This window comes from Scylla paramamosain, chromosome 1 (genome assembly GCF_035594125.1).
Source record: "Scylla paramamosain isolate STU-SP2022 chromosome 1, ASM3559412v1, whole genome shotgun sequence".
NCBI classification, from domain to species: Eukaryota; Metazoa; Arthropoda; class Malacostraca; order Decapoda; family Portunidae; genus Scylla; species Scylla paramamosain.
The window spans coordinates 4,000,001-4,026,272 of NC_087151.1; the positions used below are offsets into that span (position 1 = coordinate 4,000,001).

General features: G+C 46.8%; 2 protein-coding genes across 3 annotated transcripts in view; both read right to left on the reverse strand.

Annotated features, from left to right (window-relative positions):
* LOC135090897 (ventral anterior homeobox 2-like) overlaps positions 1 to 12,730 on the reverse strand; it is a 14,636-nt gene extending 1,906 nt beyond the window's left edge. The window contains exons 1-3 of the mRNA XM_063988109.1: positions 12,567 to 12,730; positions 8,911 to 9,120; positions 1 to 82 (exon numbers count right to left, since the gene is read on the reverse strand). The exon at positions 1 to 82 is cut by the window's left edge and continues 106 nt beyond it. Coding sequence (XP_063844179.1) covers positions 1 to 82; positions 8,911 to 9,115 — 287 coding nt within the window. The 5' untranslated portion in view covers positions 9,116 to 9,120; positions 12,567 to 12,730. The remainder of the gene's footprint in view (positions 83 to 8,910; positions 9,121 to 12,566) is intronic.
* Positions 12,731 to 16,260: 3,530 nt separating this feature from the next.
* On the reverse strand, positions 16,261 to 25,174 carry LOC135090578 (uncharacterized). 2 transcript variants are annotated; one of them, XM_063987579.1, is made up of 9 exons: positions 24,065 to 25,174; positions 19,754 to 20,038; positions 19,132 to 19,219; positions 18,915 to 19,050; positions 18,536 to 18,762; positions 17,453 to 18,164; positions 17,169 to 17,332; positions 16,884 to 17,083; positions 16,261 to 16,634 (listed from the first exon to the last, which is right to left on the reverse strand). In XM_063987579.1, exons 2-9 carry the CDS (start codon positions 20,030 to 20,032, stop codon positions 16,425 to 16,427), a joined length of 2,016 nt encoding a protein of 671 aa, XP_063843649.1. In that variant the 5' UTR covers positions 20,033 to 20,038; positions 24,065 to 25,174; the 3' UTR covers positions 16,261 to 16,424. The 2 variants fall into 2 exon arrangements, with proteins under 2 accessions (XP_063843649.1, XP_063843565.1); XM_063987495.1 differs by lacking the exon at positions 24,065 to 25,174 and having other exon boundaries at positions 19,754 to 20,326.
* Positions 25,175 to 26,272: the final 1,098 nt, after the last annotated feature.

Sequence of the window (26,272 nt, forward strand, 5' to 3'; positions counted from 1 at the left end):
CTGAAGGTGGTGCGCGCCCGCTTTGGGCGGTCCAGGTCCAGGCCCTTAGGGAACACCAGCTCCCGTACCTGGCCGTTGGCGTCTGGAGGCAGGTGAAAGTTACAATTAATCTCTATGTGGAGATGGACATTTCGCGAAGCTTAACCTGTAGGTGTGCTGGGTAAGGAAAGGTAGCGTAGGTAACTAATGGTGTGAGTAGTGCTTCCTTACTTCACACTCACCATCACCTGGTCTCTCTCTCTCTCTCTCTCTCTCTCTCTCTCTCTCTCTCTCTCTCTCTCTCTCTCTCTCTCTCTCTCTCGCAGGCTCTACCTCATTCCCCATCCCCTCCTCATCCCTCCTTCCCTTCGCTAGACTCCCCCTCCCTGGCCCCCACCTCTCCTCCCTAATCCCTCGCAGCGTGGAAAACCGACACCACAACCTTATTTTGTTTGTTCTGTTATCCTCTTAATTTAAGTCACGTTCTTAATTACAGGCCGAGTTGATCCTCTTTATTCGCTGGACGGGACTATTAACAGGCATTTGATCCTCTTAGCTGATGGCGAGTCGATGTTCGAGGGTCCCGCCGCCAGGGATTAGGCTGATAGTCATCTGTTACTCTTCCTCTGAAGCTGAGGATTTGTCGCCCTATCAGCACCACGACATTCTTTCGCAATATAGATTAGAGGAATTAATAAATGCCGAAAATATTCTAGTCTGTTTGTCTGGGAGGAATAACTCAATTGGGAGGGAGGGCGTACGTAGCCCCTGAGTGGAGGACGTCTGGTGATAAGACATTAATAGGATTTCCCTGCCAGACACGCCGAGCAGGTGAAGAAAGTCGGATATTATTATATTTTAACCACTATGATAAGTCAATTATGCTGCAATAGTGAGGTATTTTCCAAACGTTTACGGAAAATATGAGAAATTCAACGATAGGCTCGTGCCGTGCTGGTCAGCTGCGTGATGAAGTAAAGAAGTGTGGTAGAAGCATTCCACTCGGGAAACACTGAAAATTTTTGTGATAATTAGCCTGTGACGAGCCGTATGAAGGTGGAAAACGTGTCCTCCAGCTTCTGAGAACTGATGGACAAGGTAAGGTGTGTTGCGGAATTATGTTTTCGTAAATTCATTGTCTTGCGGAACACCGGCATGAGGTGCCAGACGAAACATGTTACATTTCTTCACACCTTCCTGCGGTAGACCTTGCCCCTCGTGCTGGCCCAACACGCAGCTTGGAGCAGTGTGAACACGAAAACAGGCTGCGTATAATATCAAGGCAAGGGAAGGAGGATTTTCAGGAACTAAATACCGCAGTGCATGACACTTGAATGACGACTAACTACTGGTTACGTCGTTGTTTTTCTTTTTCTTTTTGCATAAAGATAGGAGGGGGTGACTTACTCTTGTTTCATCGTTATTTGATTTTTTTTTCATAAGCCACGGCATTCTTCATTAAAAGTGAAATTAGAGCCGTGAAAACGTTTGCATATCCTTGAAAAAAAAAAAAAAAAAAGATGCGACACGCTATTTCAAGTAATCTGTCCACCTTAACACGACCAGGCCATGGAATAGACAGGGAGGAGAGAGGAACATAACTTCGGAATCACTTCGTTATTCATGCTTTGGAATTCTTAACACACTCAGAATGCCGTGAACAGATGCACTGGCGTGTGGTGGTGTCTGGCATCCTGTGACGTCACCCGCACAACTGGTGATAGGTGACTTACTGTTTGGTAGTGAACTGAATTGAGCAAATGAATGAATGTAAAGAATAAAAAGGGATAATCTTTGTCGTGAGTGTGCTGCGTGTCGTGACGAAACGTACGTGAAAGTAGCACATGAGGCTGAGCTTCCTTGTGACGCAGCTAATTATGGGAGGAAAGTTTCGATATGACTACAAAAAGAGGTTATTATTGCGCTAGACTTGGGTTATAACTTTTTTTTATTTTGCTCTTTTTGGAGGAAGCGAGGTGGTTGAGAGTGGCCTTGATCCCCCAGCTTAAAGTGTGTTACGTGGGGTGAGTGAGGCACACAGCACGGTGGGGTGGCTGGGCGGCTGTGTGTGGTTTGCTTCGTAATCCTTCAGGGCTTGTTAGGCAGGACAGGGGAAAGGCAGGGGGATGGAATACGGAAGTAAGGAAAAACGATCTGCCTGTCTGCTTACACACACACACACACACACACACAATTTTCTAAGTTTGGATATTCTTTTTGATAGTTTTCTTTTGGGCCTGACATCTTCAGTAGATCTTTTTCATTTAATTTTGCTTGTTATTTTGTTGCCCTTGTCCAAATCCCTTCTTACGTATAAAAAAAAAAAAGAAAAAAAGATGTAGCTGGATATCTTTGTGTCTGTTTTTTTCCGTCAATGGCCAGATGTTCGACAGTATTTTCATTACTATTAATACCGAGAAGGATGAAGATGGAGATAAGAATAATAATGGTGATGATGACAATGATGATGTTAATGGTGATGATAGTAAGAATAATGATAATAATAAGCGTGTGTCTGATGCTGGGTGAAAGATCTTTGTATGTGTGTGTGTGTGTGTGTGTGTGTGTGTGTGTGTGTGTGTGTGTGTGTGTGGACATGGCGGCTGTTAGACTCATATCTAGTTTATCGCTTCTTCCTGAGTTTTGTTTGTTGGTCTGTTTCCTTTTTTGCTTCCTTGGGTACACACTGCCGGAGAGCCTCGTCCTCCTTCCCCAGCTGGTCCTCCTCTTCCTATTATTTCTGTCTTCTTCCCACATTACCTCCTAATAATCGTAATCCTCATCCCTCTTCAGTCCCAGCTTGCCTCACGGCCCTCCTCCTCCTTCTCCTCCTCCTCCTCCTCCTCTTCCTGCTGCTGTTGTTGCTGCTGCTGCTGCTGCTGTCTCTCATGGCGCTTCCTCGTCCCCTTTCCGAACAGACGGCGAGGTAATCCAAGACAGAAATTACTCCCGGCGTGGTCGAGGGGGCGCTACCGTTGCTCTTTGATTCCTGGCCCCGCAGCCCAGGGGTATTGAAAGCGTTTTCAATACACCATTGCCCATTGTCCATTATCTGTTAAAACCATTAACATTGTGCATAGTTTGTACAGCGGCCCCAAACCGCCCCAGACTCTTCCCCTGAAAGGAGGCAGGCGCCCCCCCAACCCCCACCACCGCTACCACTCTTGCCATCCTCGCCGTCCCTCCATTGCCCGCCTCGCTTCTCCTGCGCCGCTACGAGATTAAGGCAGGAATGTGTCTCGCCGCCTCCCAGAGATATGCTGTGCCCCTCGCAGGCCGCCTCGGGGGCATGGTGGACGCGGCGCTTAATGCGGCGCCGCGAGTTGGCAACGCGGCGGGCCAGAAGGCGGCAGATGATACAATAATGGCGCCAACCCTCTGACTGACGTGCCGATGCTCTTTTCTGACAAGTTTATTTAACGCAGCGCCACCCTCGACCCGCCCCGCCCCGCCCCGCTCCCTGCCCTCCCGTACCCTGCCCCGCCACGCCCCACCACTGTACTCCGCCTCGATAAACTACTATCACTATCACGACCACCACTACTTCAACCACTCACCACCACTACTTCAACCACTCCACCACCACTGCATCTACAAGCACCACACCACCACAGTCCTTCCCTGCAGCACACATTCCACCTGGTCGCCGCTGCTCTGCCATATCAATGCTGCTCGAACACTGGAAGCAACAGGCAGCAGCAGGAGCAGGAGGAGGAGGAGGAGGAAAAGGAGGAAGGCTGGGAGTTCCAATGTGATGGATAGATGTACTCATCCCAAAAAAAAAATAAATAAAAAAATGTTACACAGGTGAGTGAGTCTGGGGCTGAGGAGACTCATACGAGCAAAAAGTAACATTGCGAGTCCAGTGGGTGTGTTAGCAGGGCAGGCTGACCAGAGAGGGTTTGGGAAGGTTCGCAGCAAGGCTAATATCCTCGTGAAAGCATCCATCCCGGAGATAGCATCGAGCTAAATTGAAGGGGACAAATGGACTACGATTCTATCTGTAGTGACATGATTTGGTTTCCGATCCGAGGACACTCAGCTGACGCCCCACAAGTGAGCGTCGCGAGGAGGGGACGGAGGGAGAAAGGGTGAAGGCAGTAATAGGTCTATACCAATGTTTATCTTATACTTTTGGGTCGCGTTACGAAGCCTAATCCTCTCTTCGACCAATAGAATGTGTGAAAGGAATTGTAGATGGTAAATCCGCGCCGGTAACAATGAGCTGAGAATCCTTCTGACGAGAAACTGTGGAAGGCTGCGCTGGTGACGGGAGGAGAGGCGCCGGGGTTGAGGGAAGCTGTGGGAGGTGTACTGTAGAGAGTAGAATATGTAATAGCATGTTTAAGTGGCACTGCAGAAAGTAAATGTTTGCGGCGAAGGATAAGGTTAAAAAGGAGACTGCTGGGTTGTATTGTTGAGGACAAATATGTACATGTAAGAACAAGATGAAAGGGAAGATAAGATAAAAGATCTGAGTAGAGTTTTATGAGAGAGAAACGAGCTGAAGGAGATGGTTTTTGTTACGCTCCGTTGACCTGATTGTGGCACAGCGAGGCACTTGGCCCTCAGATTAGCGTGTGTCGTGTCCTGTGCGGCCCGGGCCACCACACTCCGTCTTGGGCCTTTTAAAACCTCTCACGGGCTTGGGTTACCGCCGCCTCGTCGCCAGTCAGTACGGTGGGCGGGTCGAAGACGCTACCTCACCGCCGCCCACAATCACGCAGGATAAAATTGGCCTCAGTATTTGTCAAATTGGCCTCTAATGGGTCTCCACAACCTCCCACAACTACCCGGGCCTCCACGGACTAGTGGGGCGCACCTCCATCGCCCGCTTACGTCGTCGGTCACGGAGTCCTTCCTCGGATTTTGGACCTTAAATTCCCAACCGACCCTCTCCCGGTCCCCCCCCCCCCCTGGGCGTCCTCTCCACCGGCGAGGCAGGACGCTTAAATACCCTTTAGAGTGTGTTCGCGGCCGGGCGGGATTGTGGGACTGTCAGGCGATTATATTACAGTGTACTTGTGTGTTTGTGCTGCTCAATGGCAGGAACGAGAGGAGCCGAGAGACGCCCCCTCGTGGAGGCGACCATTGTGCGTGTTTCCCTTTCCCACTGCGTCCCGAGGCCACGCCGGGCTCATTAAGGCGATAAGCTGAGTGAACTACCCAAACCTTAACAACTTTAAGGGAGCGGCGCCCCAACATGCCTCAGCCCTCCTTCTCTCTCTCTCTCTCTCTCTCTCTCTCTCTCTCTCTCTCTCTCTCTCTCTCTCTCTCTCTCTCTTTCTGTGTGTGTGTGTGTGTGTGTGTGTGTGTGTGTGTGTGTGTGTGTGTGTGTGTGTGTGTGTTAGTATGATAAATCTTTTAAACGTCACAGAGATTGCTACTTGAACTTACCCTAAAAATATCACTGACTTTCATGTTCAGCGGACACAAACATTCTCCACAGATTTATAAGTCAGCAGCCTGCCACTCCCCCCCTCTCTCTCTCCTCGCCCCTCCCCTCGATGAGCAGGTCACCCTCACGGGCTCCTTAGAATGCCATGCTACTTAATGTGTCTCTCTCTGCTCCCTCGTTTCTTTGTTGAGGGTTATTTAGCTGGTGTGTGTGTGTGTGTGTGTGTGTGTGTGTGTGTGTGTGTGTGTGTGTGTGTGTGTGTGTGTGTGTTCGCGGCCTCCTATCTCCGTCCCTTCTTCCCTCGCTGCCTCACTTCCTTCTTTCTATCGTCGGCATCTTGATTCTTTCTCATTATTGTATCTGCAAGAAACCTTTCTTCTCAATAGAACTTCACTTCCTCTTTCTTTTTCTCGTCGTTATCCTCCTCCTCCTCCTCCTCAATGGTCGCGCCCTCCAAAGCAGCGGAAGAAAAGTTCAGTTCGTATTTCTTGTCAATAATTAGTCTCTTCCAAAGGTGCTCGGCGGGAAGCTCTTCCTTCAATGCCAGATTATAGAATCTTTTTTTAGCCTCGCGGCGGCTCTGAACCGCAGGACCGACCCCTTTGGAAGCTCCGAGCGGTGACGTGGTGCCGCCCCCAGGAGCTTTGTGGCGCAGGAACACCCAGTATGCCACGAGGGGCTGTGGGGAAGGCAGGGGCGGCGCTCACTGATGGCTGGTGTTTTAGAAGATGATGGAGGGTGTGAGAATATTCTTGGGAGGACTGTAAGGTGGGGTTTGTGGTGAGGGTGAAGGCTGGTGATGGTGAGGGGCGGTGGAGTAAATGTGGTGCTTGGGATGTGGCGGCTGGTGATGCAGAGGGTTTAAGTTATAATGCATTTGAGAAGAGGAACATTTTTCGTGGTTGCTTACTGGAAACATGCTCTTCTGGTGCTTCAATTGTTCCCACCTTGGTTTTTGGAACTGTTAAATTTGAATGGGAAAGGAAAAAAAAATATGGGTGTTTGACGTATGAGGTGCCTAAAGGAGTATATATTCTGCATTCATCATCATCGTCATCATCGTCATCATCATTACTGTAGGACAAATGCCTCTTATATTCTTCCCCACTCATCTCTCATTGCCCGTCTGTACAACCTCATATGTATTGTATTATTGCACTCCATGGATCAGTTTAGTCAAGGTTCTACCAGTATCAGATGGAAAATAAAACATATAAAAAGATGAAGCAGGCGACCCGAAAACACAAATCAATTAATGAACAGTGAGGTTTTCTTCCCACTTATTTTATTTTCTCAACACTTTTTTTCCTTCTCTTCTTAATTTCTTCATCCCATCTACCCCCTTCTAAAGAAAAGAAAATGGATGTATGGGAAACTCTTTTTTAACCAATTCTTTTAGTTCCCTTCGCCCGAAACCCCAAGCCCTTCCTTCCAGCTGTTGGGCCCCTTCCTCTTAACTCCTAAACCCCCCATCACCAAAGACACAAGACAGTGTTTGGGTACAGTCCATTGGGCGAAGGATGGATGATGAATTAAGCGTGAGAAGGAATGGGTGAGTGGGTGAGGCTGAGTTTGAGGGAGGGAAGGGGGGAATTTAATGTAAGGTGCAAAGGATGATGCTTGTGGAGTGGTGTGTGTCAGTGAGGGTGAGGAAGTGGTGTGTGTCAATGAGGGTGACGGAGTGGTGTGTGTCGGTGAGGGTGTGACGGTAGCGTGTATATGAGGGTGACGGATCTGTGTGTGTGTGTGGTGATAGTGTGATAGAAGCGTGTATAGGCGAGGATGATGGAATGGTGTGTGTCTAAGATGGCGTAGTGGTGATGTACGTAAGGGTGACAGAGTGGATGTGGAGTCATAGCAGTGTCATATCGAGGGAAGACACATTCGTTTTCTCTCACCACAGCAAACACGGCATGCAAGTCCATATTCAGTCCCTCGCCGCGGCCATCACGCCCCTGCAGCACCGACACTTTTAGTCTTCAGAAAGTGACGCTGTACGGAATAACGCGGTAATGCTGAATTCTGTTACGTCGTTGTTATCATTGGTTGTCATTATTATTTTTTTTCTATTATTTTTTTTTCATTTTCTATATTATTTATTTATTTATTTATTTATTTATTTATTTTTCAGAGCGCAATGAGAGTTTAATTTTTATTTCATGTTTATGTTAGTCACCTTGGCGTCCCCAGCAGTCAGCGCTTTTTCTTCAGGGTGTTGCTTATCAGTACTGCTTGATTTTAGACACTTGAATATTTTGCATGAATTCTCTTATATCGTCTTGTTTTACTTTTTTCCTCCCATCAGTTACATGTTTTTTGTTATGTAATATTTCTTTATGTGTGGCGTCATGTGATTTCCATGCTTAAGTACATTAGATAGATCAGTCAGTCGGTTCATCAGTCAGTCAGTCAATGAGTGGTCAGACCTTCACTGGTGGAGGGAAGGTGGGGGCATGACAGCAGCCTCACGGAAATAGCATCTTGATGGCAGCTCCTGGCCGCCGCGTGGGGCTCGGGAGGGCAAGGCGGCGCACAAAGACTCGTGTGGGGGAGAAAAATGCCGCCCCTGTAGAGCAGGTCATTATAGGGAAGCACTAGTCGATGGTTTCCGGCCGAGTGTGGATTCGCAGTGCTGGCATTCCTGGCCGCCTACCGAGCCGCCCCGCCCTCCTTCCCTCCCACCTCTTCCTCCTGTTCCTTCTCCTCCTCTCCTGTTCCTCGTGATCACACAGATACCCCAGCCTTCACAATGCCCGTCAGAAGTCACACTGCCGCTCCCTTTGTCAGTCCAATATTTTTCCCTTCTCATATTGCGCCGCCGCCGCCACGGGAGGCTGGTGGTCGCGCGGCCGCCCGCTAGACTGCCTGTATTTGTTTATCATTGGGCGCCTCTCCGGAGACTCCCTCTCAATGGATGGGAAGCTTTTTTCTCAGTCTTGAAGAGCCGCTCGGCTTCCCCTCACTCATTCTTATTATTCTTCCACTCTATTTTGTCTGCTTACTTCTTTTCCGATCGTACCTTTGGCCTTTATTATTATTATTATTATTATTATTATTATTATTATTATTATTATTATTATTATTATTATTATTATGGTTATTTTTATTACAGATTATTATATTATTATTATTATTATTATTATTATTATTATTATTATTATTATTATTATAATAATAATAATAATAATAATAATAATAATAATTATTATTATTATTATTGTTGTTGTTGTTGTTGTTGTTGTTGATGTTATAATTATTATTCTTATTATTGTTATAACTTATCATCATCATCATCATCATCATCATCATCATCATCATCATCATCATTTTTCTCTATTATTCTTATTCTGTTATCATTGGTATTGATGATGTTATTGTTATGTTGTTGTTGTGACTGCAGCGTGACTGCGTGCCTTCTGTCCTGGGATGAGATGTTGCCCCACACACACACACACACACACACACACACACACACACACACACACACACACACACACACACACACACACACACACACACACACACTCACGTACCTCTCACAGTGAGGGTCTGCACATAGTCGGGCAGGCCTGGTCTAGCCTCGGTGGTGGCGGTGGTGGTGGTGGTGGTGGTGATGCTGGAGGGGGCGGTGGCTGTGGCAGTGGGGATGGAGGTGGTGGTGGTGGTGGCGGCGGCGGTGTGGGCGGCGGGCGGGGCGTGGGTGTGTGGCGGGGGCGTGGAGGAGGCTGCTGACGACATGGCGGCTGGAAGGAAGAAGAGAAACATTACTTGAGGAATTCTGCGGGCCAGGGAGGTGCTGCTGTTGCTACTGCTGCCTGTGTGTGCTGAGGGCGCGAGGCATTCATTAGTTTACACACACTTAGTCTTCTCTTCTTCCTCATCCTTTTCCTTTTCTCCCTTTTCCTCCTCCTCCTCCTCCTCCTTCTCCATCGTAATTCTCACCGTCGTTTGCATCAGTATTAGCGGTGTGGTGGGCAGTTTGAGGGCTGAGGCGTCACCAAGGAGCGGAAGGAATGACACACTTAACCATTCCTCAATATAGATAACGCTTCCCCGTGATCACCTACAAGTTTATAGACACACACGTATTTATTCTACATTCTCTTAAATCATTCTGAAGCGTAGAAAAGACGGAAATAACTAAATATTCTCTTCTTTTCCGTGTCTTTGCAAACATTTTATCTATTTATTATTATCATATCATCTATTAGTTTTATTTATTTATTTTCACGGCTTCAAATGGTAGCACAGAAGAAAACCATTGAATTAAGAGAGCTGAGTGTACCTTTTGCGAACTGATAACCACCATTACAATTACTTTTATCATGGAGGTGTGTCTCGGAGGATCCAGGACTGTCTATACACACAGATCTCGCAGGCGTCCCTATGTTTAAAGTGAGTGTCAGCAGAGAACACCACTATAGAGGGCAATGTGTCTTCGTGAGCCGAACCAACACAGTGATACCTGGAGTGTGTGTCTCTGTTTGTATATGCACGGTTCTCATGGGTTTCTCTGTGTTTGAAGTGGGTGTTTCTCCTCGCTGCAGCTAAGAGTGTGGGTGACTGGTCTTGTGGTGGTATTGTACGAGTACATGACGCGTAGAGTGAGTTTTAGCGGTGACTGGTTAGTGGTTATAGTGACGATAAAGATGACGGGGATAGTGAAGATAAAGTGATGATGGTGATGGTGATGTTGATGGTTATAGTGACAACAGCAATGCTTCTTCTTTTCCATTGTTTTTTTTTCTTTTTTCCTGTTTGTTCTTTTTTTGTTCTTCCTTTTCTTCTTTTCTTTTTTCTTGGTGTTTTTATTTTTCTTTAATTCTCTTGGCTTATTCTTATTTTCGTTCTTTTCTTCTTTGGTTATTTTTTTTCTTTTTCTTAATTTTCTTTCATTTTCTTTCTTCTTCTTGTTCTTCTTGTTCTTGTTCTTCTTCTTTTTTATTTTTTTTTATTTTCTTCATATTCTTTTCCTTTTCTTTTTCTTTTACTTTATTTCTTCTTCTTCTTCTTCTTCTTCTTCTTACCGTTATTAGTATTATTATTGTTATTATTATTATTACTATTATTGTTATCATTATTATTATTATTATTATTATTATTATTATTATTATTATTATTATTATTATTATCATTATTATTATTATTATTATTATTATTATTATTATTATTACTATTATTATTATTATCCTCATCATTATCACTTTAATATCCTCGTCATTAACATTATTCTTATTTAACATCCTGATCATCACGACAGAGATCAGATTACACACACACACACACACACACACACACACACACACGATGTTCTCACGTTCCCTAGCAGAGCAACAAATGGGTCTACTGCTGTGTGTTGCATTGGTGTGTTTTGAGGGCCTGGCAGGGCGTGATGACTACAGGGAGTGCCTTGGTGACCGCGTGGGTGCTGCAAATCTTTGAACTCAAGTTTATTTACAGTTAGTATAAAGGCGCTGGGATATTTTGTCAGTGTTGAGGTGTACTTTTGAGATTGCAATGATAATAGTGATGCTTTAGATTTGGTTATATTTTTTTTTATGACTATTTCAGTTTCATTATATTTCGTTTTAATTGTAGTTTAAGGATTTTTGTGTCATATTGTTACGTGGTGCTTTTACTTTCATTGTGGACAACATCGTTTTCATTGGAGGTTTATTTTCTTGAGCACTTTATAATTAGTAACTTATTTGGAGGTTGTTTGGTGTCACCTTTTCAGTATTTGATGTGCGTTTAGTTTTCTGTAATTCATTGTCGTCGTGATGATCTCCAGTGCCGCGGCTTGAAGGGCATTTAGTTGGTGAGGCAAACAACGATACACTCCTGCTGCTGTTTTTTTTTTTTTAATATATAATTTTTAAGAGAATTCCTATATTTTGTTCCTGCGTGGAGCAATTAAAAAAAAAGAAAGAAAGAAAGAAAGATAGATTTTGTTCTTGAATAAAATAATTGCTAAGATAGAAATAAAACTCATCCATTTGCTCCAAGAGAATTCCTATATTTTGTTTCTGCGTGTAGCAATTAAAAGAAAAAAGAAAAAAAGAAAGATAGATTTTGCTCTTGAATAAAATAATTGCTAAAATATAAATAAAACTCATCCATTTGTTCCTGCTTAGAGTGATTGTGAAAAGCATATCATTTTGTTCCTGTCAGGAGAAAAATTAAGCACCACGTCCTCTCTGCGATCATTCCGCCATTCCCTGCCTCCCTGTGCTTACTGTTTCGCTGTTACATTCTCCCACTCCCTCATTCCTTGCATTGATTCTCTCGTACTTCTGTTTCCTTACTCTACGCTCTTCTCTCATGTTCTCATTTCTACACACTCCCTGCTCTCACTGTTTATTTATTTATTTATTCATTTTGTCTTAATCCTTACTCTCACTCCTTCAGAACCTTCTCTCGTTGCCTCACACTGCTTCCCCTCTATTACTTCACCAGCTCAGTCATTCACTAATTCACTGCAGTATAAGCCGTGAATTCACCTCGAGTTGTGACTTACTCCTCCACTCACTACACTGAATCACTCCTTCCTTCGTGCCCTCATTCACTTCCTTGCTCCTTTATTTGATTATAATTTTTTTTACTTCACTTCCTCTTTTAATCCTTTAGTCCATTTTTTTACTCACTTTCTGTCCAGACACTTTCTCTTCTCTCACCTCCTCATCATTCCCCTCTCTCTGTCTCCTTTTATTTTAGCTCCCTCGCTCATGAATTCCCGTCACCACCTCGCTTGTCACTCCTCACACTTCCCTGACACTCTCCTTTCACTTCCCTCACACTTCCTCTCATCAAAACTCTTTTCAAAGGCCACTGAGGTGATTATTTGGGTTCTCACGAAGTTTTCCTCCTATTTATGTCGCAGGATCCTTATTAAACTACCTCTGGAATTATAAAAGCAACCTTGAAAATTCCAAAGAGCTTTTATTGCAGTCTGTTGAAGGGAATAAATATAAAAACGGTGAAACATTTGAAAATATAGAACTCTTTTTTTTTTTTTTATCTAGTTTGCCTCGAGATGGACGGATGAACACACTCAGTAATGGACACACACGCACGCAATAGTAAAAGCAAACTTCAAAATTCCAGTAACTAACTTTCACCACGGTCTGTTGAAGGGAATCGATATAAGGCGGCGAAACATTTCAGAATACAGAAATTTCGTCTTACTCACTAGTTTGCCTCGAGGTGAACGGATGAACACAGTGATGGACACACGCACGCACGCATACACAGAGGCCAGCACACGCACACGGGACTGGCGGTGGGTGGGCGTGTGCGTGTGCCTCCGTGGGTCGCTCCTAATCCAAGTCCCGCTCCGTCAGGCACTGGGCCCCAAGTGGTCTACCCGCGCGCCTATACGGGTACTCAGCGCGGGTTGCCGGCGTTCCTATTCCCCTTGTCCCTTTCTGTTTATTGTCATCATTATTTTTCTCCTCTTTTGTGACCTTTTTATTTATTTTCTCCCTTTTTTCCGTGGGTTTGTGATTGTGGTGGTAGTGGTGGTGGTGGTGGTGGTGGTGATGGTGGTGGTTTTGTGTGTGTTTTGGGAAAGGTTTGTGTGTGTGTGTGTGTGTGTGTGTGTGTGTGTGTGTGTGTGTGTGTGTGTGTGTGTGTGTGTGTGTGTGTGTGTGTGTGTGTGCGTGCGCGTGCGTGCATGCATTTACACGTGCACTATGGGGTTTAATGCTTTTGTTTGCGTTGTTTTTAATTTAATTGAATTTCATTAATTTAATTTATTTCAATTTAATTTAATGTTCGTTCTTTTTTTTCAGTTGCTTATCATTTGATGTTTGCATTTGTATGAATTAAAACACTGATTAATTAGTATTTATTTATTTATTTATTTATTTTTCGACTTATTTATTTTTATATATATTTGATAGTGTGTGTGTGTGTGTGTGTGTGTGTGTGTGTGTGTGTGTGTGTGTGTGTGTTTTCTCTTTTTCTTTTTCTCACTGGCTCACTGCCTGACGCAACGCTATTGGTCGAGTTGTTGTGACGTCACACGAGACTGCTCCAATAGGGCCAGGAGTGTTGAGTGGCGAGTGGAGGGCAGGGGAGTGGAGTGGTTGTTGTTGTTGTGTCCGTGTTGAGGTGGCGATGCCCCCAGCTGCCTCCACTCATCGCCCACCTAGCACCACCATCAGCAGTAGCATGATTATTATTATTATTATTATTATTATTATTATTATTATTATTATTAGCAGTAGTAACAGTAGTAGTAGTGGTGGTAGTGGTGGTGGTGGTGGTGGCAGCAGTAGCAAAAATAGCAAGAAGAGTGGCAGAAAGGAAGGATAATTGTGTTTAGTTTGGGAAGGAATGCATAGATGAGGTGATGATGGGTGGAGGAGGGAGAAGACAACACTGACAACGACAATGACGACGAAGGAAACCACTATAAGGAGGAGGAGGATCAGAACTCGTATGTGTGAGAAAATACGTCAGTACATGAACAGAGAGAGAGAGAGAGAGAGAGAGAGAGAGAGAGAGAGAGAGGGGATGAAGTTTAGTGGTTTAATTGATGAAGTGACGTGACGCCGCTTGCTCTTTGCTCGCATGTTACTGTGTTGACTTGGCAATGTTTTATAATGGCTGATGCACCGATACCATTACTGCTGCTGCTGCTACTGCTACTGCTACTGCTACTCTTACTCCTACTACAACTACTACTGTTACCACCACCACCACCCACACACACACACACCCTGTCTCCTCACACACATAAGCACACACATCTATACGAGTATGTGTTGGAAAGCTTGATTTGGAGTATCCCCTCTCATTAGCATGTCAGTATTGGTTTTAGGCATAGTTCAGTTAATGATTCCTAGCCAGACCACAGTAGCGCATTTGTCTAGTGTTGCGCAGTCCCGTGTGTTGCCCTGGGGAGAAGAAATGAAGGAGAGGAGCTTGTATATGGAAAAAAAGACTTGTAGCTGTGTGCAGGACGTGTCTGTCACAAGTCCACTGTATTGTATTTCCCAACCAGGCACTATGCTGACGATTGGTGCAGCCTTGGTGGTGTTGGTGGTGCCTTCGTCTGTGCAGCCTGAAGACGTTGTTGGTCAGGGAGGGCCGCGCAGGGACACTAGGGAAGGAGGGCCGGGCGGGTATTGGGGCTGAAACTAACAATAAGGCGACCTGAGAGTAGTTTCTGGGCCCCCTCTATGGCGTGGGAGCGGCTGGGAGGCGGGTACAGGGGAGGGGGCAGCCCACAAAGGGGAGGTTCCTTAGTTCCTCCCCCGCCGGCTGCTGTTGCTGCTGCTCACTTAGAACATAGATTTAAACGCCCCCGCGCGCTCTTTAATTTGAGCTTACAAAGGTTTTCTCCCCGCGACGGTCCACCTCCATTATTCCTTCCTCTCTGTCCTCCTCCTCCTCCTCCTCCTTCTCCTTTTGCACACACACACACACACACACACACACACACACACACACACACACACACATATACTATCAGTAGAAATTAGTTTATCATTATTAATTATTTACAGCAGTTACATTTTACATATATGTTGCCTAGTCTTTTGCAGTGTCATTTTTTTCCCTATGCTGTTAAGTAAGGCGTGTGATTCTTTCCACGCGAGGTATATACTGTTTTCTACCTTCCATCTGTGTGTGAACAAAGCACAGTTCAGTCCATACTTTTCTTATTTCCTCTCCAAACAGCGGGAAAAAAACTGAGCCATTATTTCTCCCTTTTATGTTTTATCCTCAGTCCTTTGTCACTTGCTAATCTCTCCTCATCCTTTGGTGTTTGCTAGTGTTGCTTCAGTCAGTAATGCTGGCACACGCACACTGAATTGCATATTTTCAGTTTACAAGCGGATTCTGAGAAACGTAACTCATTCATGTTTTCGAATTTCACAAGTGCCGTGCTGTGCTGTCTGGTAAAGGAAACATCACTACTGTGTGACATATTAAGCCTTATTGTTATTTCCAGCCAGCCACATTGAGGGTATTGATCTGATAGCTGATCTACATGCTACAGTTTGTTGAATATTTTTAAGATTTTTTTCTCTTGACCTTCTCCAGCGATAAGTTTGCATTCTCAGATTCCAGCAAATGATTCGTTAACTTTCCACCTTTACCAGTATCTCATTTTTTTAGGCCTACGTTTGGAAAGGCAAGAAGCGAACATTATATAAAAAAAAAAGACGAAATAAGAACCATAAGGAAGCACTTGCCAGAAAGGAAAAAAAAAAAATCAGATTAGACGGGACTCATTTAAGCGCGAAAAAGAAGAAAACAAGCGAGAGTGAAAGTCAAGTGGCGGAGAAGAGGAACAAGATGACCATATGTGCGGAATGCATGGGAGGGAGACAACGGGGCAGGGGGCGCAACAGATGGGTGCCTATACAGCGTTCGGCAGGAGAATAGGCAAGAACGTTCCCAGGGTGTGCAGTCACGCGGAAAAGGAAGTTAGATGAGAAGTGCGGTTAAGAAAATAGGGAGTGAGTGAGGGAGATGGGGAAGGAAAAGCTGGAATGGTGCAGGAGAGAGAGAGAGAGAGAGAGAGAGAGAGAGAGAGAGAGAGAGAGAGAGAGAGAGAGAGAGAGAGAGAGAGAGAGAGAGAGAGAGAGAGAGAGAGAGAGAGAGAGAGAGACTCGTACAATACCTAAAATAGAGTACAATGAATTATTAGCAAGACTGAACAAATGACGCAGACCTCTTGAGCGTGAAAGCTGGTGGAGTGACACCACGACGCAGACACTGGTGGCGGTGCCTTACCTCACCTTGGCCGGAGGGAGATGGACCACGGAGCTGTCTTGTGCATTGCGAGTACCAAGGGGTGGGTGGAGTTGATTCTTGTTTTTATTTTTTCACGAATGAAATTTCAGTTTTCGTATTAAAATCATAGTTTATTAACAATAAATAACACTACGAGTCTAAATGGAAAGTGGTCTATATAATGCCGTGTGTGTGTGTGTGTGTGTGTGTGTGTGTGTGTGTGTGTGTGTGTGTGTGTGTGTGTGTGTGTGTGTGTGTGTGTGTGTGTGTGTGTGTGTGTGTGTGTGTGTGTGTGGGCCTAGCAGCGGCCGGAGAGGCAGCAGGGCCCGTCAGTGACCATGAGGGCGTCGAGGGCAAACTTGGCTGGGCTGGCGGCGGGGCCCACGCTCACCACCACCACAAAGGGGCTGTTCAGGTCCCGGAAGGTGGAGCGACTCATTTCCCACCGCCCCGGCACCCCCAGCACTGCCTTGTGGGTCGCTTGCCTCCCTAGTGGCATCACGCCCACCTGCAAGCATACACAAGGAGGTCACTCAGATCTGAGGAGCTTTGTGAGGCGTGTGTGATGCGTCCTGGGAACCTTCACGACCGTTCATTCAGCACACACACACACACACACACACACACACACACACACACACACACACACACACACACACACACACCGTGGTCTTTGGTCACCCTGGCAGTCACAGCGATGCCTCACACTTTACTGCTCGCCGCACACAACTGTATAAAGAACATGTCAGAGACTCGCCTGTAGCTCCGGAATGGTGTTGTCTGCGGCTGCGGTGGTGGCGGCGGCAGCGGTGGTGTCTGGGTCGGTGGAAAGCACGTCCCGGCGGTGCGTGAAGGCAACACAGGCCGTCCCAGCTGGGGGAGCCTTCACCACCTTTTTCACTATAATTTGCGTTTTGTCTCCCTCCGCAAGTTCGATCTCCGCGTGGTGGCCTTCACCTGCAACACAGTAAATAAAGGAAGAGAGTGTAGGAACTAGAAGACAAATCTTACTTATGCAGGACAACTAACGCCGCCCACTCACCGAGGCTTTTCATCACCGTCCAGTTCCCTCCAGCGAGGCTCATAGTGCAGGGTGACATGTCCATGTCGCAGGTGAGCAGGCGGGCGGGGTTGGAGGCTGAGCGGTGAGCGCGGCGTGGCGTCAGGGAAGTGGGGTCCAGCTCCGTCAGTTCACCAGACCGCGATCTGCCGCAAGTGAATGTTGAAAATGAAGTTTATACTGTTTGGTTTCTAGACCGATAAGATATAACAAGCATGAAGCTCTGCTGTCAGATGGCAAGGCCAGGACGCCACAGGCCCTCTCACCTGAGGACCACGATGGGGTCGACGCCCGGGGGTAGACCTTGGATGATCTCGTGCACATTGTTGAGGGAGGAGGTGCGAATCACCTGCGTATTCCTTCCCGCTCGCATCAAAATGGACATGAGAGTCAAGCCTGAGTGGTTGTGCTCGCTTGACTCCATGTGCGTGCCTTCTTCAGAAGCCTTCAGCGCCTCCAGAACTGACATAATCTGCTCAGCTTCAGGTTCCACCGCGAGTATGGGCGAGGAGGATGCCACCTGGCTGGTGACGAACGGCGCGACGGTCTCATCTTGTGGTGGGGGAGGGGAGGCAGTGATGGACGCTGAACTGGTGGAAAGTGGACTTTTGGTTGTCACAGACAGGAACTCCAGAGGCTGCTCGGTGGTGGCTGTCATGGAGGTGGTGGTAGTATCAACAGTGGTAGGAGCTGCAGTTTCTGTTGAGGGCGGCACTGGCGATGTGGGCGTGGCAGTCGTGGCCTGCCCGCCAATTGGTGTGGTGGTCGGCGCCGTGATGAGATTGGTCCGTCTCAAGTTGTTGAAAAATTCCACCAGTGCCTGAAGGTCAACGTCATTTGGAGTGATGCTGTTAAGGTTAATCAAGCCAGTGAAGCCCTTGAAGTCCCCGAGGATAGTGTTGATATCGTCCTCAGCAGGTGTGGGCGGCAGGATGGTGCTGGAGGCCACAGAGGTAGAGTTGACATCGGCATCCCCTTCTGCAACATCGAGATTAGTGAATGACATGCCTTGCCTTGTCTCTTAGCGACCTTTGCAGCACGCTGAAGCATCGCTGCGAGGTGCCACGGGGCAGGTAATATGCTCACATCCCTTACACATCGTGTACTCACTAGCTTCTGTTCAATTGTGGCGCACGAATGCGTTATTATTGAGACTTGTTATTAGTTAGTACAGTTTAATGTGAATCATCTGCTTATAAAGAGAATGTTATCAAAAACAATTTCATTATACATAAATCATTCAAGTGGGTGTTTTAATGGTTACTTTGGAAAGTGTGTGGGAAAACAATGATGTATACAGATTCCACATGGGCACGAGCGTCCTGGCAGAAGCAAGTCAATGTACTCACCACACAGCCCCGGGTACTGGAGGGAGCAGGAGGTCCCGGCAGGACAGGCAGAGCACGGGGCGCCTAGGAGATACATTTGGCTGAAGATTATGTTACCCGCTGGACCGTAATTGCAGGTGTACAGCTTCTTCCACCAGCCGTCCTCCAGGAACATGGTGAAGCCGCACCCGATGAGCGCCGTGTCCCACCACAACATCTGCGTGTAGTGACCAGTCGCCTGCGAGAACCTGCAGCGGTACGAGTGATGCAGGAGCGGAAACATAGAGGTGAGATAGTGACAATCCGCAGATTGACCTATTTCTGCGTCTCTTATACGGAAAATGTTTCTTCCATATATAGGGCGACGTGCTTGAAGGCGTGACTGAGGGCGGGCACTCACTGGTAGGGATGGATGCTGGTGTTCGGGAAGTCTGCCACTTCGTCGAACCAGCTGAGGATGGCGCGGCTCCACTGTATCCTGAGGTCAAGGTTGCTCTGGAAGCTGATGAAAAGGTTCTGGCCCACTCCGAACCTGTCTGTGGGAAAGTGTCATCAAGCTCTGCTGAATTACCCAGAGGAGCACCGCTTCCTCTCCCGCCGCTGAGGATGCTACTCACCCACGCGGCGACAGTCAGGACACTCGTGCTCGAAGACGCACTGGTCGGCGTGCCGCTGTGCAACGGTGGCGAGCTCCTCGTCCCACGCCTGGCGGGAAACACACAGTGAGAGAAGTTACAACACACTGCCGTCTACAGCCTGACTGTAGCTTCATCTTCCTAGCCCGGTTATGTTGCTCATGATGGGTCAGTGTAATATAAGAAACAGATGCTTTCATTGAAAAAGTATCTTAATTTTCTCTTATGTTTACTGAAGCGTCTGTTTATATTACTTATGTATATTATTTATATTAATTTCAATTCAGCACCCAAGTGATTTGTTTGTTTTTTCAAAAAGGAAAGCTTCTGAACAGTCGGAGGGTACCAGCAATTCTCATTTGGTGCTGCAAGAATTGAGAAGAGTGTTGAACATTACTATATAAGTATCTGAAGCAGCAGGATCGTCAGTGACCATTTTTTGCTTCATTACATGAGTCGGTGTACGAGGATTGTGTAATAAATGCTCAACATGGGTCTTGTGTTGGCGCCAAATCGTTAAGAGAAGAGTATCTGAGGCAACAAGATCATTGGGGAGCATTTTTGGAGGCATTACATGAATCACTATTGAGTAATATATGCTCACCAGGGCTCTCATGTTGGCGCCGGAAGGCTGCGGTCCGGGCGCTCCTCGAGTCTCCTCTCCGCGGGCCACCTTCGACCTGAGTTCATTGTGCAGCGCCACGATGACGGCGGCGTCCTCAGAACTCACTCCACTGCCCCGCACCTGAGGCCCGCAGCGAGGGCCCCGTCCAGAAAACTTGCACGCTGTGTGCTCGGACGTAAATTTACAGTAATCCATATCTTGGCTTGCTGCCCACCCCGTCCACGCAGCCACCACCAGGAGATACAGTCTAGACGCCATCGTCAACTGGAAGATTGTAGAAACACATGAAATGTGATGCGCACTGGAGAAACACATGAAATGTGATGCGCACTGGAAGCTTTCCAGCGGTGAAAACCGGAAGAGAAGCAAGGATTATGGCAATTACCAAAAGTGTGAATCACGTCATGACAATAAATGTGTTGCCTGAGATTCATTGGTAGTATCTTCCTGCTTGTTTTGACTCATGAAAAGAAAAAAAAAATGTGAATGATCATCTCAAACGTGTGTGTGTGTGTGTGTGTGTGGAAGCGCGAGTGAAAGAGACTGACTGGCAGACAAATAGACAAATACACACACACACACACACACACACACACACACACACACACACACACACACACACACACACACACACACACACACACACACACACACACACACACACACACACACACACACACACATGATGACACAGGATGAATTGTCTGGTGAGGGAGGGAATCTAGCCAGGAACAGTCTCGATTGGTGACCTTGCCTCCTTCCACCATATGCTGCGCCTCCTCCTTTCCTCCCTTCGTCCTCCTCCCCCTCCTCCTCCTCCTCCTCCCTTGCTATTTCTTGCCAACATCCGTAACTTATTTCTTCACGCTGCAAGGTGACACACTAGTAGAAAAAAAAAAATTGGTTCACCATCAGGGATTTCAACAGTACAGTAAGTAGCAATCCACGACTCTCTCTTCCCTCCGATCCAGGGTGGTGTGCGCCTTGGGGAACCACGTGTGCCTGTCCGTTTAAGAGTGGGTATATTTGTCTAATGTTTTTTTTTTTTTTTAGATGGGGAATAGAAATTTTTTACAGAAGTATTGCAATGTTCCGCTTGCGTTAGATTTGTAATGTTGGAGGTAGGGAAACAAAAGTGTATGTGTGTCGTATTTGCATCGGGGTTAAATACCGTCAATCAGTCACACAACAACCGGAAAAGCATCACAGAGTGGCTTATTATATATCAGTGTTTTGTATTCCCTGTTACGAAGCCATCCAACATCCGTGTGCGTGTGTGTGTGTGTGTGTGTGTGTGTGTGTGTGTGTGTGTGTGTGTGTGTGTGTGTGTGTGTGTGTGTGTGTGTGTGTGTGTGTGTGTGTGTGTGTGTGTGTGTGTGTGTGTGTGTGTGTGTGTGTGTGTGTGTGTGTGTGTGAAGAACTTTCTACTGTACGTAATCATGTATAACATATGTTTATTAACTCAGCGTACACGTTACTCTCACTACCTGTTCACGACAAACTCCCTCTTCCCCCTTCACATCACCCCAACACCCCCCTCCTCCTAACACACAAACACACGGCGCTAAGCAAACTTCAGCTCTTGTTGCCAATGGAAGTTTTAGTGCTTATTGATAAACCAGACCAATAGAAGAATGAACGTGAGGGAAAGTGTGAGGGTTGGTGTTTCCCCTCGCGGCTTCTCGTGACGGGATGGGATCAGGGGTGAGCGGCAAGGCGCGGTGCCTGGTGGGGGGTGCCTGCAGGAGTCTCGTGGCCTGGTCACGGACGAAGGCTCTGTCCTTGGTAGGAAATCTTGCAACAAAGTTAGGGAGACAAGACAAGGCTTTTTGCTCTCTATTGTCATAATAATCACTATCCTCGCTACTTGGAAAAAAAAAAAAAAAACAGCAGGAAGTATGAAGTTTTGAGTGAATTTGCAACGTCTGCTTTCGGTAGCTCGAGTAGACTTTATGAGGCTTGTTTGAGAAACCTTCGGATAAGTAAACATTATTATTTGCTCGAGTACTTACGAAAATGACAGCCCGTGGTCACCGCGTCTTGCCTCTGCGGCTGGTTTGTGGTCACGCGCAGTTCGCCCGTCGCTCGACTTTAAAAAGGAGTTGGCAAACATGATAAGTTGTTCGGATTACGTTACGAAGGAATTACATAGTAGATGGAGGTGTGGTGGCCGTGTGGCGCCGTGTTTGGAATAGAATGCACACCATTCAGGCAACAACATGTATTGTTAACGTGAGAATTGCGAACACTGTAATGTGTCTAGGAAGTTGTAAATATAAACTATTGTGACGGATTTGTGTGTGTGTGTGTGTGTGTGTGTGTGTGTGTGTGTGTGTGTGTGTGTGTGTGTGTGTGTGTGTGTTTGTGTTTGTGTGTTTATACGTGCAAACGTGCGTGTATACAGGCGTGTGTGTGTGTACTTATGTTTGTGTGTGTGTGTGTGTGTGTGTGTGAGTACTGAGTGGACTATTGTATGTTTATGTGTGTTTGTGCGTGCGTATATGATCTTTGCGTATGTTATGCGTATGTAATTGCGCTTTGTGTACCTTGTAGGTGCGCCGCGCCTGCGCGTATATTGCCGGGGTCCTAATCGCCTCTTTGTGTTGTTGACGACTGAAGCAGTAATTAGCATCTGAAGCAATTTTGCGTCTACCGGAGTGGGTGGGGCCGAAACTCGCGTTACCACCAACAGTCCTCGCGGCGGGGCAGCCTCGGCGCCGCGGGGGAGCCACGCCTACACCGCCTTCACGGCTGCTCCTTCAGGTGGTGTGAGCTTGTTGCTGATGACGCTTTCCTTGTTGCCATTAGAGTCACGTGTATTATTATTATTATCATTATTATTATTATTATTATCATTATTATTATTATCATTATTATTATTATCATTATTATTATTATTGCTACTACTACTACTACTATACTACTACTACTACTACTACTACTACTACTACCATCACCACCACTACCACCACTACTCCTATTTCTACTACTGCTATACAACAACAGCAGCAACAACAACAACAACGACAACAACAATGGTGCATCCCTTGCCACACTGACATCTGCATGCCAGCGTGAGGAGCCGGACACCGTGCCACAAAGAGCAGCAGCAGTCGTCAATAGGAGCAGCGCAGCCAATGACGCGACGCTCGGCCTGTGTCGCCTTAGTAGAAAGTCTGGCAAGCTGTACCATACGGCGGGACATTGGTGGGCCATATGTTGCTTTGCGTCTTGAATTGCGTCACGGATATTCCACTGGCCTATACTTTTATCTTCCCTCGCTCACCCACATCCTTATCCACCTAATTCTTGTGTCCCACCCGTCCATGTTCACTCTGAGCTCCACCTATGCCTTGCTAATTCCTATTGCTCTTGCTCATTCGCACCTCGCCGTCCTCCACCTATCCACACAACACATACTGATCAATTTATTCCTTGTTGTTCTTTCTCCATCCACACCCAGACATCCTCCACCCACCCACACTTCCTCTTCATTAACGGTGCCGCCTTTCCCTGCCTGGCGCCCACAGCTTGCCATCATACCGCCCATCGTGTTCTCACCTGATCATCTCACCTCGAGGCAAACACGTACACTTATCTACTCTTCCCAGTCAACTGTCCACCCACCGCCATCCATCATTTCCCGCTCCGCCATTATGTTCCCCCTCGTCATTTAAGTCCCAGAAGTCGTTGCCAGGACTGTAAAGATGAGTTGCGGGGGAGTTTATTGTCTTAAGGAGCCATGTGCTGGATACCCATGTAATTGGCGTGTATTTAGATATGTTTGTGAAGCCTGGCGGTGCTGCTTTACGCCTGTCGTGCTTGTATTCACTTTTATTTATCTATTTATTTATTTTTATCTCGTCGGTGTTTTAATTCGTTGTCAGGTAAAAGACTTTAGCGATTCACCGTAACACATTTCTGGTTTTCATGGAGATTTTTTTTTTTTTTTCACAGAGTAAAGTCGCTATTCTTCTCAATTTGCTTCCGAGTTGAGCAGTTTGGGTATTCAGGTTTTATTACCAGAGAATAATATATATAGTGATGGTGGAAAAAGCTGTGTATCATCGTGGAGCTTGCCTACCAGGGCCGCAAGCCGTGAAGGACAGTGCCTCTCAAGGGAACACGAGGCTCCTCTGTTGCTTTTTAACATTAGCATTGCCACGCAGCTGAAGAGTAAGAAAGGGAAAGTAATTATCACAGACCATGTTTCCATATTTTGACGTTTTTCCACGGCGGCACTGTAACTCTTTCTTGCTGTAGGGAAGAGTAAGAAGTGTCGTGTCTCACCTCGCCGCCGCCGTCCCCAAGTGAAGGTAGTCACAACTAGGCTCCGTCTGTTCGTCCGTCCTCTGCCAGGAGTCTACACTCACTGCCACTGTCTACGGTGGTCACGGCGCGGCACTGGCTCCAGGGGTCTCCGCCGCCAGGTAATATGCCGCCGTAAACAAACCGCCTCTGCTCTGCGCATGCGTCAGCTTTCCTGTCCCTTGATTGCGGTCCTATGAAGGGCACCTCGCCAGATAAACCTACAAGAGTGACCACTAATAACCGAGATCAGATTTGTGACGGATAGACGAGGACTCTCTAAAATATTGTGATACTGATGCGGGGGTTACACACACACACACACACACACACACACACACACAGGGCAGTGGTAAGAGCGTGATGAGCTACGAGGCTTCCTTTGAGTCACCCTCCACATTGTGCTTCAAACAGTGGCAGGAAGGAGACAGACTGCCGGAAAAGAGCACTGGAATAGAAGAGGAGAAACGAAGCACCAAGAGAAATGGAACCAATTACAATGACAAAGTAACCAGAATCACCGAGAACACCTGAGTAGCGAAGGAAACAAACGGGAACGGAAACTATAACTCATTTCCAAGGCTACTGAGGCTAATATGTCCTAAGAGTACGAGGCGAGGCACCAAGGTCCAAGGCAGCAGCCATGCCAAGCAATATCAAGTCCCGCGCAGGGTCTGCATGGATGGGGAGGGGAAATGTGAGACGCTGCAGTGGTGGTGCTTTACTGCGTCCGGCTATTTCCCGCCCCTCCCCCTCCCATCGACAGAACCCTTACCTCATCCTTCGGACCTCTACCCCACACACCCCATCCCCCTCCTTCACCTCGTCCTCAGTCTCACCCCTCAACCTGAAGCTTTCCTTTCCTTCCCCGTTCTCTCGCTCTCCCAGGGATGCAAGGTCCTCCACACGACCTCCTTCCTCGCTCCGTGGGTTGCGTAATTAGTTCCAAGACCTTCTAATTTAGGTCCGCCGTCTCACGGGTACCGGATCCGTCAGACATTAGCAGGCCATTACCTCATTATGCAGCGTTTACATTGACACAGTGCGTGTGGCGCGACTGTGGAGGAGAGCGGCGAGGGGATTGAGGGGTGGGATGGGTTAATTGATTTATTAATTTATACAGTATAACAGCAAGGTCGTTTGGTTCGCCGTGTCAAGGTTAAACTACAAACATTGTTAGAGTAAATGATCGAAAATGAAAATAGCTGAGTACTTTCATACCTTCCTTTTGTTAGGTCAGACCTGTCAGTATCACTGCTTCTTCAGTCTTGCTTTTCATAGTGCGGCGTTTACAGTTACTATCCGTATTCCATTAACGTCTTCATAGTCATCCTCGTGTGGGACTCTCCGCACCGAGGCATCGCTTGAGTTTCACGAACTATTGAGGAAGCATTGTTAAATTGTAAACTAGTCATGCACTCCAGTCCATCTCCCTAAAAATTGAAAGTTCAAGGTGTAATTGGTTTGCAAAAATAAGGATGAGTGAAGGTAAGTTGGTCCAGACCGATGCTGGCGAGGGCGCAGATCGTCTGTAAAGTAGCCAGCCTTGACGGAATCAATCACTCCTTTCCTCTGACAAGCATTTCTTCAGTCAGTCAGTCAGTCAGTCACGGAGGCAGCGGGTATTTCCTAAATCAGTCTGGTTATGACGTCCTTGGCTGGAGTTCCGACCCGCTTAACGCAGTGACCACCAAACTTATTTTTCTCCCAAACAGCCACCAGTCAAGTGTGTTGTAGGCAGCGTGGGGGTCTTGAGTTGACTGACGTGGGCCTTGGAAGGAGAAGAGGAAGATGGTGTGAGAAAGGAGGGGAAATTTTTCACCGTCAGTTGGGATCGATGATGAGCCGGTCCTCACCAGCATTACTCTGATCAGCAGAGACAAATTCATTCAGCCGCCAGCAAAATAAGAGACTGACTGTAAAGTGAAGTGGGAAGAGGAAAGGAAGCTGAACCATTATATAATTACGACTGTTGTCCCTTGTCAGTCTTGCCGCACTTAACTCAAGCTCAGTCAGCAAATGCATGACTTCGTCTGCGCGAACGGATTTACTTCAACAATCTTAGGCCATCACGTGAAGACAGTTATATTTACCATAGATTTACAAATGCGTGAATTGAATCTTCGACTGATCCTTCCGCACGCATCTCAGTCATCACCAGGGGCTGCAGGTCTGCTCGGTGTGGGCCGT

What these genes read in the sequence shown, in the direction of transcription:
- LOC135090578 (XM_063987495.1), bottom strand. Translation starts at nt 20,089, where the DNA reads ATGTGTTTCTCCAGTGCGCATCACATTTCATGTGTTTCTACAATCTTC. An exon ending in TCCTGACTGTCGCCGCGTGG is followed by an intron (nt 19,051 to 19,131) that starts GTGAGTAGCATC and finishes ACTTTCCCACAG; the next exon opens with ACAGGTTCGGAGTGGGCCAG. An exon ending in ACACCATTCCGGAGCTACAG is followed by an intron (nt 16,635 to 16,883) that starts GCGAGTCTCTGA and finishes GTATGCTTGCAG; the next exon opens with GTGGGCGTGATGCCACTAGG.